This window comes from Gymnoscopelus microlampas (assembly GCF_963454915.1).
Source record: "Gymnoscopelus microlampas genome assembly, chromosome: 8".
In the NCBI taxonomy this organism is placed as follows: Eukaryota; Metazoa; Chordata; class Actinopteri; order Myctophiformes; family Myctophidae; genus Gymnoscopelus; species Gymnoscopelus microlampas.
Window position 1 is genome coordinate 50,740,095 of NC_139945.1, and position 17,952 is coordinate 50,758,046.

General features: G+C 41.4%; 2 protein-coding genes across 2 annotated transcripts in view; one reads left to right on the top strand and one right to left on the bottom strand.

Moving 5' to 3' along the window:
* Window positions 1-877: 877 nt before the first annotated feature.
* LOC311050629 (general transcription factor II-I repeat domain-containing protein 2-like) lies at window positions 878-2,653 on the top strand (the record flags this gene model as incomplete). The annotated part of the gene is made up of 2 exons (XM_084064714.1): window positions 878-1,531; window positions 1,829-2,653. The coding sequence occupies 2 exons, from the start codon at window positions 878-880 to the stop codon at window positions 2,651-2,653; spliced, it is 1,479 nt and encodes a 492-aa protein (XP_083920840.1).
* Window positions 2,654-11,888: 9,235 nt separating this feature from the next.
* Window positions 11,889-17,952, bottom strand: part of dscaml1 (Down syndrome cell adhesion molecule like 1) — a 154,894-nt gene continuing 148,830 nt past the window's right edge. The window contains 1 exon segment of the mRNA XM_084063850.1: window positions 11,889-17,339. Coding sequence (XP_083919976.1) covers window positions 16,726-17,339 — 614 coding nt within the window. The 3' untranslated portion in view covers window positions 11,889-16,725.

Consider the following 17,952-nt stretch of genomic DNA (forward strand, 5'->3'; position numbering starts at 1 on the left):
AAGTCACTACAAAGTACTACCAATCAACTCTAAAAAAAACGTTCCTTTCGGTAGTGACACAATGGTGAAAAAAAAATCTACTAAGTCCAGAGCTCGATGAATGTTAGGGACCAAAAAAAGTCACTACAAAGTACTACCAATCAACTCTAAATTGCCTGAAACGTACTCCTAACAGGTTTTTGGGGGACAATTTTGGCCTCCACACTTGGTGATTTGTTCGGATTTAACTTGGATATTCCAATGTTTGACTTTACCACTTTCCCAAGGGTTACAAAAACCGAGTCCTATGGTTTCGGTAGTGACACAATGGTGGTTTCGGTAGTGACCCTAGTTTGAATGCTAGTAACCCTAACCCTAACCCTAACCTTCCATCCGCCTCCATTATAAATCTCTGAACTTTTAAAGGAGTACAATTCTAAAACTATTAAACATTTCAAAGATTCCTTTTCAGGCAAACATGTCCACAGTAAGATGAACATTTTAAAGCAGACCTGGGCAACTGGCGGCCCACGGGCCGTATACGGCCCTTTGGTTGACTCTGAACGGCCCGTGTAAGGTTATTTGGAAATGTCAAAATAAACATATTTTCTCATTTTACCTCATGCATGGACTAAAGCTGCACTGCTTTTATTTTGAAGTTTCAAGACGTGCGCATGATTGGATCGTTGTCACACGCACACACTTGCACGCGCGCGCGCGCGCGCTCACGCTCACACACACACACACACACACACACACACACACACACCCCCAGCAGTGGCCAGGTGACTGACTGCACACAGCGGGGGAAACTTGTGTTGTTTACAGATCAAGGCCGGGTCACAAGACGACCTTACGGGGGCAAAAATGTCCACTCGTGGTAAAAAAAGAAAGGTAGATGGCGAATGCAGGGTGTTCAACAAAAACTGGCAAGTATTTATTTACTGAAGTCGGAGGTAAAGCCGTGTGTTTAATTTGCGGGGAGCATATCGCCGTGTTTAAGGACTACAATTTGAGTCGCCATAACGAGACCAAACCTAAACACGCGGAGAAATACAAAAACTTGACTGATGCTGAAAGGGCAAAGACATCGGAAGCTTTGCTAACTGGTCTGCAAAGGCAGCAAGGCCTCTTCACCAAGCTTCATGCTGCCAGGGATGCAGCAACCAAGACCAGCTTCGTGATATCCCACAAAATCGCTAAAAACAGTAAGCCATTCGCAGAGGGGGAGTTTGTCAAAGAGTGCTTGGTGGAGTCTGCAGCACTAATATGCCCTGAAAAAAAAGAAGCGTTTGAACAAGTCCCGCTGTCCAGGCGAACGGTGACGAGAAGGATTGAGGATATAGCAGGGAATCTGGAGTCTACGCTGCAACGTGAAGTGGGAAGTTTTGACTTTTTCTCCTTGGCTTTGGACGAGAGCACTGATGTCCGCGACACTGCCCAGTTACTCGTATTTGTCCGTGGGATAACGTCGGACTTCAAGATTACGGAGGAGCTGGCATCAATGCAGTCGATGAAAGGGACAACGACAGGGAGTGATCTTTTCACAGAGGTAAATGTGTGCATGGACACGCTGGGTCTGAAATGGAACAAACTGGCGGGTGTCACATCTGATGGTTGCCCAAGTCTCACAGGGAAAAATGTTGGACTTTTGAAACGTATGCAAGATAAAGTGACAGAAATTGATGCAGATCAGAAATTGTTTTTTTTGCATTGTATTATCCACCAACATGTGTTGTGCAAGTCAGTGCTAAAACTTAACCACGTTATTGATGTTGTTACTAAAATGGTAAATTTCATCAGGGCACGGGGGTTGAATCATAGACAGTTTGTCGCGCTTTTGGAGGAGCATGAGACTGAGCATCGTGACATTGGCTACCACACAGCAGTCAGGTGGCTCAGCCTGGGCAAAGTCCTAAAAAGAGTGTGGGACCTGAAAGCAGAGATTCGAGAGTTTTGTGAGAAGAAAGGCAAAGACTTCCCAGAGCTCTCAGATGAGGAATGGATGGCAGATTTTGCATTTGCTGTTGATGTGACTGCACTGATGAATGAATTGAACACCAAACTGCAAGGCAAGGGACTTTTTGTTCATGAAATGTACAGCCTGGTGAAGGCTTTCATGAGAAAGATGCTGTTTCTTTCAAGCCAACTGGAGAGCAAGACTCTCACTCACATGCAAACCCTGAAAGAAGTCACACCATCAGCTAATCATCTCCGCAGGTACTCATCCATGTTAAAAGCATTGCATGATGAGTTTTCAAGGCGATTTGAAGATCTCAGAAAAATCGAGGATGAAATGCAAATGATTTCCTCTCCCTTCACCTCCAGTGTGGATAAGGCACCCAGTGATGTTCAGCTTGAACTCATTGACCTGCAGTCTGATGCAGTACTAGCAGAGCACTTTAAGTCAGTATCTCTGCTGGCTTTCTACTCTTCTCTCAAAGAGGAGAACTTTCCAAACATGAGGAGACATGCTCAGAAGATGTTGGTTCTCTTTGGCTCGACCTACATTTGTGAACAAACATTTTCAATGATGAAGTTTAATAAATCCAGGTACAGATCCTCTCTCACTGATGAGCATCTGTCAGCTGTGCTTCGCATAACCACCTCAGACATTCAACCTGACTTTGATGCACTTGTTAAAGCCCAGCAGAGACTAGATTTCTCTCACTGAACAAGAAAAAAGAACTTAAAAAAATATGATGTATCTTTCTTGCTTAATGTTTGGCGCACAAAGACAATATTGAATATTGTGATGTCTTAAGAATCTGCAACTTTCCAACAACAGTATATGAAACTGTTTTGACATTTGTGAATGTGACTGAAAATGTTCACGAATATGAGTCACAGATGGTTAAAAAAAAGGCTTTCACACTTTGTCTACCTAACCTTGTTTTGGGAAATTTGATTGAATGAATGACATTTGTTGTAACTCAACCTCACTTTTTCATTGCTTAACTATAACTATAAAAGTACTTATGCAAAATGTCCCATTTCACAAGTTATGTGTATAAAATCCTTTGAAAATAGCAGATCTACAAGATCACCTGCAATGTGTTGTGAGCTTGTAGATCTGCTATTTTCAAATAGCCATAGGTCTGAAGTGGTTGTATGTTTTTTTTAATAATAATCAAAATCTACACTAGTAACTAAAGTTGTCTAATAAGTGTAGTGGAGTAAAAGTACAATAATTGATTCTGAGATGTAGTGGAGTAGAAGTAAAAGTACTGAAAATTGGAAATACTCAAGTAAAGTAAAATACCTCAAAATTGTACTTAAGTACAGTACTTGAGTAAATGTACTTAGTTACTTTACACCACTGATAACACATACCCTTACCAGCTTGTCAAAACAATGCTATTTACTCCTTTTTATGAAGAAATACAATTAATATTATGCAGAATTGAGTTCAGCCTTTTGGCCCGGCCCTCCAAAATATTTGATGTTGTTCATGTGGCCCCATGGAAAAAATAATTGCCCACCCACAGTATGAATGAGGTTACTAGGCGTAAGTATGTAGTTGTAAGCCTGCCTTTAAATGTCCATTGCCGCATTGACAATGCATTGGGCGCTTAAAGTTAAATATCTCCAAAACTACAAATGATTTCAAAGAAAAAATCTCAAACATGCATGTCGGTCAGGGGATCTTAGAATAATCTCACATTCTATTCCAATTCACTTTTTAAACAATTATTTTACTGATTTTCCTTTCAGACCCCAAATTAGATATTGCTCAATTTTTCAAATATTCACTTCCAATTTGAAGCTCAGATTATACTAAGATCCCCCGGGCCCTGTGAAGGTAGCTTAGTATAATCTGAGATTCAATTCGAATTCACTTCTCAAGTCTATCTTACTGATTTTCGTTTTAGAACCTAAATAAAACATTGCTTGTTTCTGTCTGCTTCTGTGATGTATGTCCTGTAATGTACTTTGGGTAATGTATTGTGTATGTCCTGCCTGTATCTTGAACGGTGACGTCATGGACACAAAGCAAATTTCGGTGAAAGCTGACAATAAAGTTGTATCGTATCGTATCATATCGTATTGCTTCATTTTTTCAATTTTCTATCCCACCAAAAAATCAGGAAAATGCTCCATTTTTCTGATATTCTGCTTAGTATTTTGGCTTCTTTTGATTTGGGACTGACACTGAGAAAAGCTCAAAATAGTTTTTTTTTCCAAATCTTTCATCCCAGAATAAAAATCAAAGTATGTCTTTGCCATTTTTCCAATTTTCTAGCCTACCCAAAAAAATCAGGAAAATGTTTCGTTTCGGTAAAATTTATTTTACCGAAACGAAAGTTAAATCCGAAAAAATCACTAAGTGTGGAGGCCAAAATCGTCCCCCCAAAAACCTGTTAGGAGTACGTTTCAGGCAATTTAGAGTTGATTGGTAGTACTTTGTAGTGACTTTTTTTGGTCCCTAACATTCATCGAGCTCTGGACTTAGTCAATTTATTTTTTCACCATTGTGTCACTACCGAAACAAAAGTTTGTCACTACCGAAACGAAAGTTAAATCCGAAAAAATCACTAATTGTGGAGGCCAAAATCGTCCCCCCAAAAACCTGTTAGGAGTACGTTTCAGGCAATTTAGAGTTGATTGGTAATTTTCGTTTCGGTAAAATTTATTTTACCAAAACGAAAGTTAAATCCGAAAAAATCACTAAGTGTGGAGGCCAAAATCGTCCCTCCAAAAACCTGTTAGGAGTACGTTTCAGGCAATTTAGAGTTGATTGGTAAATTTATTTTACCGAAACGTAAGTTAAATCCGAAAAAATCACTAAGTGTGGAGGCCAAAATCGTCCCCCCAAAAACCTGTTAGGAGTACGTTTCAGGCAATTTAGAGTTGATTGGTAATTTTCGTTTCGGTAAAATTTATTTTACCGAAACGAAAGTTAAATCTGAAAAAATCACTAAGTGTGCAGGCCAAAATCGTCCCCCCAAAAACCTGTTAGGAGTACGTTTTAGGCAATTTACAGTTGATTGGTAGTACTTTGCAGTGACTTTTTTTGGTCCCTAACAGTCATCGAGCTCTGGACTTAGTAAATTTATTTTTTCACCATTGTGTCACTACCGAAACGAAAGTTTGTCACTACCGAAACGAAAGTTAAATCCGAAAAAATCACTAAGTGTGGAGGCCAAAATCGTCCCGCCAAAAACCTGTTAGGAGTACGTTTCAGGCAATTTAGAGTTGATTGGTAATTTTCGTTTCGGTAAAATTTATTTTACCGAAACGAAAGTTAAATCCGAAAAAATCACTAAGTGTGGAGGCCAAAATCGTCCCCTCAAAAAACTGTTAGGAGTAGGTTTCAGGCAATTTAGAGTTGATTGGTAATTTTCGTTTCGGTAAAATGTATTTTACCGAAACGAAAGTTAAATCCGAAAAAATCACTAAGTGTGCAGGCCAAAATCGTCCCCCCAAAAACCTGTTAGGAGTACGTTTTAGGCAATTTAGAGTTGATTGGTAGTACTTTGTAGTGACTTTTTTTGGTCCCTAACAGTCATCGAGCTCTGGACTTAGTAAATTTATTTTTTCACCATTGTGTCACTACCGAAACGAAAGTTTGTCACTACCGAAACGAAAGTTAAATCCGAAAAAATCACTAAGTGTGGAGGCCAAAATCGTCCCCCCAAAAACCTGTTAGGAGTACGTTTTAGGCAATTTAGAGTTGATTGGTAATTTTCGTTTCGGTAAAATTTATTTTACCGAAACGAAAGTTAAATCCGAAAAAATCACTAAGTGTGCAGGCCAAAATCGTACCCCCAAAAACCTGTTAGGAGTACGTTTTAGGCAATTTAGAGTTGATTGGTAGTACTTTGTAGTGACTTTTTTTGGTCCCTAACAGTCATCGAGCTCTGGACTTAGTAAATTTATTTTTTCACCATTGTGTCACTACCGAAACGAAAGTTTGTCACTACCGAAACGAAAGTTAAATCCGAAAAAATCACTAAGTGTGGAGGCCAAAATCGTCCCCCCAAAAACCTGTTAGGAGTACGTTTCAGGCAATTTAGAGTTGATTGGTAATTTTCGTTTCGGTAAAATTTATTTTACCGAAACGAAAGTTAAATCCGAAAGAATCACTAAGTGTGGAGGCCAAAACCGTCCCCCAAAAAACCTGTTAGGAGTACGTTTCAGGCAATTTAGAGTTGATTGGTAATTTATGTTTCGGTAAAATGTATTTTACCTTTAACGAAAGTTAAATCCGAAAAAATCACTAAGTGTGCAGGCCAAAATCGTCCCCCCAAAAACCTGTTAGGAGTACGTTTTAGGCAATTTAGAGTTGATTGGTAGTACTTTGTAGTGACCTTTTTTGGTCCCTAACAGTCATCGAGTAAATTTAGTCAACTTAGTAAATACATTTTTTCACCATTGAGTCACTACCGAAACGAAAGTTTGTCACTACCGAAACGAAAGTTAAATCCGAAAAAATCACTAAGTGTGGAGGCCAAAATCGTCCCCCCAAAAACCTGTTAGGAGTATGTTTCAGGCAATTTAGAGTTGATTGGTAATTTTCGTTGCGGTAAAATTTATTTTACCGAAAATCACTAAGTGTGGTGGCCAAAATCGTCCCCCCAAAAACCTGTTAGGAGTACGTTTCAGGCAATTTAGAGTTGATTGGTAAATTTATTTTACCGAAACGAAAGTTAAATCCGAAAAAATCACTAAGCGTGGAGGCCAAAATCGTCCCCCCAAAAACCTGTTAGGAGTATGTTTCAGGCAATTTAGAGTTGATTGGTAATTTTCGTTTCGGTAAAATTTATTTTACCGAAACGAAAGTTAAATCCGAAAAAATCACTAACTGTGCAGGCCAAAATCGTCCCCCCAAAAACCTGTTAGGAGTACGTTTTAGGCAATTTAGAGTTGATTGGTAATTTTCGTTTCGGTAAAATTTATTTTACCGAAACGAAAGTTAAATCCGAAAAAATCACTAAGTGTGGAGGCCAAAATCGTCCCCCCAAAAACCTGTTAGGAATACGTTTCAGGCAATTTAGAGTTGATTGGTAATTTTCGTTTCGGTAAAATTTATTTTACCGAAACGAAAGTTAAATCCGAAAAAATCACTAAGTGTGGAGGCCAAAATCGTCCCCCCAAAAACCTGTTAGGAGTACGTTTCAGGCAATTTAGAGTTGATTGGTAAATTTATTTTACCGAAACGAAAGTTAAATCCGAAAAAATCACTAAGTGTGGAGGCCAAAATCGTCCCCCCAAAAACCTGTTAGGCGTACGTTTCAGGCAATTTAGAGTTGATTGGTAATTTTCGTTTCGGTAAAACTTATTTTACCGAAACGAAAGTTAAATCCAAAAAAATCACTAAGTGTGCAGGCCAAAATCGTCCCCCCAAAAACCTGTTAGGAGTACGTTTTAGGCAATTTAGAGTTGATTGGTAGTACTTTGTATTGACTTTTTTTGGTCCATAACAGTCATCGAGTATATTTAGTCAACTTAGTAAATTTATTTTTTCACCATTGTGTCACTACCGAAACGAAAGTTTGTCACTACCGAAACGAAAGTTAAATCCGAAAAAATCACTAAGTGTGGAGGCCAAAATCGTCCCCCCAAAAACCTGTTAGGAGTACGTTTAAGGCAATTTAGAGTTGATTGGTAATTTTCGTTTCGGTATTTTTTGGGGGGACGATTTTGGCCTCAACACTTAGTGATTTTTTCGGATTTAACTTTCGTTTCGGTAGTGACAAACTTTCGTTTCGGTAGTGACACAATGGTGAAAAAATAAATGTATTTGTCTTGTTTGTTGTTCAAGTCAAAGCACCAGGAAGGCTGTATTTCTTGGCCAACAGTTAGCTCAATGGGTTGAGACGCAGTATTCATGATCCAGAGGCCATGAGTTCAAATCCCACTGGTGTCTTTACTTCTATGCTTCCCTTTGAAGACTAACTTCTAGAAAAACAAGTTAAAACCACCAGGAAACCTGTAACTCTCAGACAACAGCATAGCTCAACTGCTAGAGCGTCTGTCCAATAACATGACTTGACTTGATTGGGTTCGATTCCCACTCGAGTACAAGTGTCCCCGGTAACTTGGGCCAACGGATAAATTGACTGATATCTTTAGTGATGCTTCCCTTTGCAGACTAACTTCTAGAAAAACAAGTTAAAACCACCAGGAAACCTGTAACTCTCAGCCAACAGCTTAGCTCATCTGGTAGAGCGTCTGTCCAATAACATGACTTGAGTGGGTTCGATTCCCACTTGAGTCAAGTGTCCCAGGTAACTTGGGGCAACGGATAAATTGACTGATATCCTTAGTGATGCTTCCCTTTGCAGACAAACTTCTAGAAAAACAAGTTAAAACCACCAGGAAACCTGTAACTCTCAGCCAACAGCTTAGCTCAACTGGTAGAGCGTCTGTCCAATAACATGACTTGACTTGACTTGAGTGGGTTCGATTCCCACTCGAGTCAAGTGTCCCCGGTAACTTGGTGCAACGGATAAATTGACTGATATCCTTAGTGATGCCTCCTTTTGCAGACTAACTTCTAGAAAAACAAGTTAAAACCACAAGGAAACCTGTAACTCTCAGCCAACAGCATAGCTCAACTAGTAGAGCGTCTGTCCAATAACATGACTTGACTTGACTTGAGTGGGTTAGATTCCCACTCGAGTCAAGTGTCCCCGGTAACTTGGGGCAACGGATAAATTGACTGATATCCTTAGTGATGCTTCCCTTTGCAGACTAACTTCTAGAAAAAACAAGTTAAAATCACCAGGAAACCTGTAACTCTCAGCCAACAGCATAGCTCAACTGGTAGAGCGTCTGTCCAATAACATGACTTGACTTGACTTGAGTGGGTTCGATTCCCACTCGAGTCAAGTGTCCCCGGTAACTTGGGGCAACGGATAAATTGACTGATATCCTTAGTGATGCTTCCCTTTGCAGACTAACTTCTAGAAAAACAAGTGAAAACCACCAGGAAACCTGTAACTGGGTGGTGGTGACTGGATTTGAACCAGGACACTCCTACAAGTTATTCTACGGATATCAGTCAATTTATCCGCTGCCCCAATTTACCGGGGGACTTGACGTTAGTGGGAATCGAACCCAGGACCGCTCGGTCCTGGGTTGAACTGGATTTGAACCAGGACACTCCTACAAGTTATTCTACGGATATCAGTCAATTTATCCACTGCCCCAATTTACCGGGGGACTTGACGTTAGTGGGAATCGAACCCACTCAAGTCAAGTCAAGTCATGTTATTGGACAGACGCTCTACCAGTTGAGCTATGCTGTTGGCTGAGAGTTACAGGTTTCCTGGTGGTTTTAACTTACAGATTTCCTGCAGGTTTTAACTTGTTTTTCTAGAAGTTAGTCTGCAAAGGGAAGCATCACTAAGGATATCAGTCAATTTATCCGTTGCCCCAAGTTACCGGGGACACTTGACTCGAGTGGGAATCGAACCCACACAAGTCAAGTCAAGTCATGTTATTGGATAGACGCTCTACCAGTTGAGCTATGCTGTTGGCTGAGAGTTACAGGTTTCCTGGTGGTTTTAACTTGTTTTTCTAGAAGTTAGTCTGCAAAGGGAAGCATCACTAAGGATATCAGTCAATTTATCCGTTGCCCCAAGTTACCGGGGACACTTGACTCGAGTGGGAATCGAACCCACTCAAGTCAGGTCAAGTCATGTTATTGGACAGACGCTCTACCAGTTGAGCTAAGCTGTTGGCTGAGAGTTACAGGTTTCCTGGTGGTTTTAACTTGTTTTTCTAGAAGTTAGTCTGCAAAGGGAAGCATCACAGTAAAGACACCAGTGGGATTTGAACTCATGGCCTCTGGATCATGAATACTGCATCTCAACCCATTGAGCTAACTGTTGGCCAAGAAATACAGTCTTCCTGGTGCTTTGACTTGAACAACAAACAAGACAAATACATTTATTTTTTCACCATTGTGTCACTACCGAAACGAAAGTTTGTCACTATCGAAACGAAAGTTAAATCCGAAAAAATCACCAAGTGTTTTTGGGGGGATGATTTGGCCTCCAAAAAATGTCCTTGTTGGATTTGAACCTGCAACCTTCTGGTTATAAGGCCTGTATCTCAATCACTGCACCATTGTAATTCATCCTAATTCTGTTCACTTGCATGTTCTTCATTGAAAGGTTAGATAAAGGTGAAACAGCCAGGTAAAAGTTGGAAAATATTCCTTGTTGGTATTGAACTCAGAACCTTCTGTGTGCAAGGCCTGTATCCTATCCACTGCTCCACCACTGTTCATAGTTTCACTGGTTTCTTGCAGGCTGTTCACTGAAAGATTAGATACAGACCACAAGAGTCAGATAAAAGTTGGGGAAATGTCCTGGTTGAATTTGAACCGGGAACATTCTGGTTGCATTACCTCTATCTAAACCACTGCACCACAGAGGTTCTTATTATTAGTGTGGTTGCCCGAATGGGCAACCAGACTATTGTTATAGATAAACTTTATTTATTCATAGATAAACTTTATTTTGGGCTGCTATTCCTCCCACAATTTATTTTTTCCAATTTAGTGCCATATGTGAAATTGACCGGCCTTACCGGGAAACGTGTGCTATCATTTTGCTAAGAGATTGGTTACATAGTTTAATTGATATTGATTTATTATTGCATTAAATTTCCCCATCCACTTTAATGGGAAAATGAAAAAAATCCCATTCAAGTATTTAAGGGCTAGAGTTACAAGACTTGGAGGGAAGGTTCATAGTTTATTGCCAAATTATTAAAAAAATAATTGCACCAGTCGGCCACATGGTGGCGCTATAACAGCCCACTTTACCTTTTGGCCTATAACTCTTGAACCGTAGGTCGTAGAATAAAAAAACAATTCCCCTGGATTCCTTGGGTCATGAGTCATGACGCAACTCCCCATATAGGCCACGCCCATTTCCGTCTGGATAGATTTTCCGCCATTTTGAATTCTCTTCAAAACACACTTTTAGCTCCTCCTCCTACAGATTTTGTCCAAATCTCTCAAAAATCAGTACACATGATCTATGGACCCATATCCAAGCGGAATTTTGACAGTAATTACCGTTCGTCCGTAAATGGCTTCCAAGTTAGCGGAAGTTAGCAAAAGTTACAAAAAAGGCCACAAATCACGAACGAAACCTTCAGTGGTTTACTCAACAAATCCCCAAAAGCATTTCCACTTTGATCCATAAGGGGCGCCACAAATGCTCAAAATGTAACCTTTTGATGGGGGGATCAATCCTCTCAAAACGAAACGCAAGTGATCTCAGGAGCTACGTGACAATGTAATTGACGGTTTTCCTCGAGTCCCGGCGGCAGTGACCCGCGACTCGCGTCGGCACAACCACACTCTTCAATTGCCCTGAATTGCGACGCGTCTAGTTCTATATACAGTATTGTCGCTGTCGGGAAGAAACCAGCAAACTACATTTTTCAACTTTATCTTTTATTTTTTTTATAAATCAGTGCTATTGAACACCCTTACGCCTGTGTGTGGGTTTTACAAACATTGAACCAATGAAAAGTATTAAAAAAGCGCTTCTGACTAAACCTCCTAACTCCATTGGATCCTCAAACTGTCGGTCAAACCACCTAACTCCAACTTGTGGAGTTAGGTGGTTTGTCCCCCATTGATTAGAATGACGAAGTCAGACGGGAATCTCCACATTAATGGCCAAAAATCTCCACTTGAGCTGTATTCGGGTAAAATTATGATAATATAAGGACACATTCAAGTATCTAAAATGTATAGAGTCACCATACCAACTTTGATGAGGCAATATTGAGGCAAAGAAAATCTTTTCCTGAAATGTTAATATTTTGGACATACTGTAGCTGGTTTCTGCCCTACAGCAGAGATATATTAGCACTGAGTTCTGCCTGATTTATATTGATAATGATGGTCAGTAAGAGGAAAATAAACAGCGGACCCACAGTTCATAAAAAGATAGCTTTATTGCACAGGATGTTGGAGTACTCTTTTTCTGGTTTTATATGTTTTCATAGAAAAGAAAATATGTTGAGTTAAACACAAGCAATTGCAAATTGAAGCAACGTTTCCTCATAAAAGTTTAAGGAACACCCTCTGCATTTTCAAAACGTTTTCAAACCCCCTTCTAATTTTGTTCAATTGTCCATTTCCCTTTTTTCTTTTAGAACCAGTAAAATATTCAGAGCATGCAATGCCGCTTGTCCTAAAAAAAAAAGGAGGGAAAAGGAAAAGTGGAATAATAAAAAAGTAAAACTCTAAATAAAGAAACCTGTGACAAATAAAAAAAAGAGAGAATTCAACAAAACTTCCCATAAAAGAGGAAATGAATATCATCGAATCTATGCATGGTCCACTCTGGCATATTTCTCAACCTGTCCAGAAATCAAGATATAAAGCAGTGTCTGTATAATTCTATAGTTTCTCTTTTTATCCTCTTCTGTTTCATTACAATAGCTTTTAATTCAAAGTTTACATTGTGCCCTGGTTTCTTCTGAAGATGTCGAAAATAGTACTCATTTATACAAAACACTTTCCTATGTACACAGGTCTTATATTGTGGGGTAGAAATTATGCTGTCTAGGGGGCGCAAGGGATACAGTGAAAGGCGGCGATCCGATTGGCCGAATAGACATGAAGTTTGGCCTTTCAGACTTTGATTCCGGGTGAGTTTTTTCCCCCCGGAACAACAGTAAGTTCTTTTGGAGCAAACGGACTAGATAATGCATGTCACTTTTTAAGCAGCTCCGTAAGAACCAGGGAAAGCAGTTCAGGTGGGAATTGTCTTCCCGACTCCATCCAAGGCCTACAGTACATAACTTCATTTATGATTGGCCGGAGTTAAGGTGTCCCTGTTTGTGATTGCTTGCCTGCCTCTTCATGTGACAACACTGTACTGTGTTTCTAGAAATCAACAGCTTGCATATCCTGAAAAATGAAATCCAATCTGAAAGGCATTGAAACCTTATCGACAGAAAGCAACTTCCGCTCCTCTCCGGTGATACTCAAAATCTAGTACAGGAGCCGTAGGGGAGCATGAGTTATTAGATCATTTATAAACAATCTTAACCATGCTGGCCTGCAGTCGGGGAGTTTGGGTAGGACGTGTTATGAAACAGAAGTCCACGTCTGTCGGTCTGTTCGTCTATCTGTCTGTCTTCATGAAATAGTCCAATAACGGCATTGAGTTGGCAAACACACCTTTGGAAGGTACAATACAACACTTTACACTATAGGCTCATTTACTGCATACTGTCCTTGTTTTAATCTTTTCTGTTTTCAACACCACAGCTGCTGAGCCATAGACCACTGTTAACCAAAGACACAATCGCATACAATGACTTGACTTACTTACTGTGCTTGTCATTTCAGCTGCTACAGTGCAGTACCTACTCCATACACGCCTAAATCCTGAGTGTTGATTTAAACTAACGCTCAGGATTTTGCAGTGTAGGCCATGTAACTGTAACATTTCCATATTCACAGGGGCTCCTTGTATCGTTTCTCGAAGCCCAGTTTCACAACTACATTTTTTAAATCTCACACTTCCTTCTTTCTCTCCGACATCTCTCTTTCTCTCTCTCTCTCTCTCTCTCTCTTTCTCTCTCTTGGCTATGCTACCCGTTTAAGTCATGACCTTCCCTGTTCTTTCTCTCTGTCCTTCTTGCAGTTTTTCCCCTCTGAGCGATTGTCTTGAGATCTTTTATATATATTTTCAATTAACGGCTTTATATTTCTCTGCTTTTCTTTTCTTCAATATTCATATATTTGATATATATTTGAATAGAAATATATATGTACATACTTTTGAAAACAAACATATATTTTTATTATTTTTTCTATTGCGAGAGCCCTAATGTTAGGTTTTGCCATGGCGAAACATTTTGGAGCAACTCTTTTTGGAACGTTCTTTGTTATGGGACTAAGCTTTGGGAGAATAATGGAAATAAAGTGAAACTTAAAATTTAACAGATACAGTACCATGCATAAAGCTAAAATCAATTCCAGTGAGGCGGAGGGATTTGGAAAAAAAACACGTCATTCGTTTTTGAGAAGACTTGTCTCCGCAAGAAATATCTCAACTATGCAAACCCCTCTCATTGAGGTGAACTCTCACCAATCCCCAACACAACTGCAAAATCGATCAAGTCTTTCTCTCTCGCTATTGAACTCCCCATCAATGTCTGTTCACAAACGTGATTCACAGATCACCTAATAGGCTACAAGTAGGATTCCTCTCGCCTCTGTATCTGTATGAACATGCTGTAAGCTCGCATTTCACCTCCCAGCTCTACCTGTCATCAAACATCAACCGGCATGTTCTGCACGTCTCGCCGCGTTATATATATTTATATATATATATATCTTGTCTGTCAGTCTGTCTGTGTCTGTCTTTCTGTCTAGCCCAGTGTGCTAGTTCGTAGGTCACAGTGAGACTGTATGGCTAAGATGGGGGACTCAGGGTGGGGGGGCGTATTATTGACGAGGAGAAGGGTAGTATGGGACAAAGGGGGGGTCATACAATGAGCAATGACATTGTGGCACCATAATGAATGATAAAAGTGTCAGTTCCTTCTTCACATTAGAGGGAGATAAAGGTACCATAGATTCAGAATGGGGTTCTTTAACCATTTAAACCCAATATACTTCGTGGTCCTCCAGGGGTCCGTACTTGCCCCCAACCCCCACCACTTATTTTAAACCTGTAGCCTACATCAGATCTCTTTAAAAATCTCTCTAAAAATCGACAGGCTCACAGCGCATCATGTTGCGACGCGTTGTGAGTCCACTATAGGTACACTAGGGTTCATGTGGTTAAAGGCACCCCATTGTCACCTTCCTCTCTCATTCGATCCCTTCTCCTTAGTCTTCAACCTCACGTCCGTTAGCATCACTATGTCACTCTAACTGGCAAAAACAAATAATGATCATAGTGTTACATTAGCATTAATCTCATCATCGTCGTTATCATTATCATCATCAACACCATTGTCCCCGTATCCCCATTCAAAGATACAAAACTGAACGGGGGAGTAGGGTATGGGGGACAGAAGTTTCTGCCCGAGGAGTCAGCATACAGATTGAGTTTTAAAAAGGTCCACTGTGTGTGCCTGCCACATGTATACATATATACTGTATATTTACACATATACACCAACACGCACACACACGCAGGCTTGTGAAGGTTCGGCTATGTAAGATCCACTGTACCCTTTTTCTTAGTGCACATGAGATTATGTTTCCAAAAATCTGAAAACAAACAGAAACTCAAAGTAGAGTTTGGATTCATCTTTCGGTTTGAGATGATGACTTTTTTTTGTTCTCTTCTCCTTGTTCTCGCTGTGTTGAGTCTGTTTACAAGAGAGTCAGTTAAGACTGCTACACAGTAAAATGCAGTGTTCATTTAACTCTGGGAGAGTAAAACATTGTTTTACCCTCTCACTGAGTTATATCAACCCTATGGATTTTACTGTGGAACACAGTAAAATCCTCAGTGTTAATTTATTAATTTGCAACTCAAAGTGTACAAATTAACTAAATTGACCCGGTTCATTTGGCTACATTTGTACTCACCCAGAGTTGCAATCCAGAACTCATTTTAATTCATGGAACATTATTTTATATTCATATCTATATGGCAGATTATGTTAATAGAACACAGGTAGCACATCAGCAGTGGTTGGAGGAGGTCTCCCTACTCTTCTATTGAGAACGTTAGACCCCAGGTAATACACCTACTGGCTGACAACTAGTACTGGATGAGTGGTAGATGTTTGGTCTCCCACAAAGGAAACCCGGAAGATCCGGGTTTGAATCCTGGGAAGGAAATGTAACTTCTAAGCTTTAACCACTTAAAACCCTATATGCTTTATTGACTGGAGTCCCCCAGGGGACTATACTGGGCCCCCTGCTTTTTTACCTCTACACCAAATCTCTTTGCCACAGAATAGGGATGCTAGGGTTCAAGTGGCTAAATGCACACTGAGGATTTTACTGTGGTATTCTGTGTCATCCATTGTCTGTAGAAGGAGATTCCCCCGGTCTCAACCTGTGACGTTGAGACAACAGTCCTCCAGCTGCTGGTCCTGTTACGTGCCCATGAACAGAACAACCTTTAGAGCCACGGTGAGAGGCCAAGGTCGTGATTTATGCATACAGTAAAAGCAATATGCCATGATAATGAGCTCTGCTTTCAGCAGAGACCAGAAAAAGAAACACTTTGGAAAGCCTAAGAAAAGTGTCTACATAGGTCTGTGTGTAATTCTCATACAACTTAGTTCATCCTACTTCTGTCTCGATTTAAATAGAAAATGTAACAAGTGCACGTGGAAAGCATTTCGTGCATAAGTACTGTGTCCTTACCGGAAAAAAAGGAGACAATAACAAAAAAAAGGTACAAATGTAAAGAGTAGATGATGTGATGAGACAAAATCATTAGGCTATTTGTGTTTTGGCAAGTGACTTCCAGGATGGCGCCAGAAGAGAAGAGAGATAGGCAATGAGAGAATAACGACAGAAAATAAATCAGGCCGAAATAAAGGCAAACCCCTGTGCTGTGAAGACCCACAAGTCGACCCCGTCGTACAGTAGCGTCCGCGAGGGCCCCCCGGCCGGCCCCCTGCAGCCTGGCACAGTGCAGGCGTTGTTGGGTGAGCTGTGTGTGTGTGTGTCCCTCGCCCCCCATATTTCCCCAAGAGGCTCCAGGCAAAGTGCTGGTTCCACCAGCATCCGATTAAGAGTTGCGGTACCGGCCCCCCACCGCCCCCCCTGCAGGTACCGGCAGGCTACACCAGTGTGTAGGACTTGGAGTAGGCCCCGGCCCCTCCATCTCTATCTCTATCTCGATCCCGATCTCTATCTCTATCTCTATCTCTCTGCTTCTGCAGTCTGCCTAAGCCCGAGGAGCTGCTCTCCAGCAGAGAGTCTCTAGATCCCCCCATCTTGGACGACGACGAGGAGGCGCCTCCGGGGGTCCCTCCTGTGGCCCCCTGTGCCTCGGCGGCAGCGGCAGACGCCGTAGCGGCCGCGGCAGCCGCTGCGCTTTGGGCAGCCGAGGCGGAGGAGCCAGGCATGGTGAGAGTCCTCTGGGGCAGCGTGGAACTGCTGGAGCAAGCGGAGGCCCCTCCGCCGCCGTCGCCGCCGCTGGCCCCCGTCGCTCCCACGTACGAGGAGGCCCCGGAGGACGTGAGGCTGGCCAGACCAGAGTGGCCCATGGTCAAGGCCTGCTGCTTGGCAGAGTCCGCAGTCACATGACGGCCCTGGGTGTGGTACGCCCGCTGGGCCAGGCTGCGGATGGAGGCCTCGCGTGGTGGGACAACAGGGCAGGGGTCGTGATGCTCCGACTGCTTCCGGAAGAAAGGATCTGTTTTCATGTAGAGGGGTAGGTTACAGTAGTCACCTGGGGTGGAGACAGGAGGAGAATATTATCACATTTGAATAGGCTCTATGCACGGCAGCCATATTGGACAGAAATTGGGCCCCTTCCTTGCTTCCTTCACAGGTGTTACCAATGACACTAAATGAAGGCTCTGTTCCATTTAGTGTAGCACGTGGTTCTCAAACTTTTTAATTTCAAGGACCCCCATAACTCTGAGAGTGTACAAATGGAACCAAATGGACCCGGGAGGGTCCATTTGGTTCCATTTGTACACTCTCAGAGTTACACCCTCTCAAGGAACCATGAGGGTCCCTGGACCACACTTTGAGACCCACTAGTATTTCCAGTGAGCAATTTTTCTCCAAAATGGCTGCTGTGCATAGAGCGTATTATATTGTAATAATAGTTTGCCAGTTATTATAGCTGCCATGGGTTATAACGCATTAGTAAAACGTGCATGCTGTCAGTGCAATATTGCTGATACATCCACATCATTTATCGTTCACATGCAAAGTTTAAACAGCATGTTGTTCAGACAGATGCCAATGCACGTTTGATGTCTACTGTCAAGTATCCTAGTTGCTTTGTAGCACTACAGTGTTTTCTTTGCACTCTACTTATGTGATGTACCTTG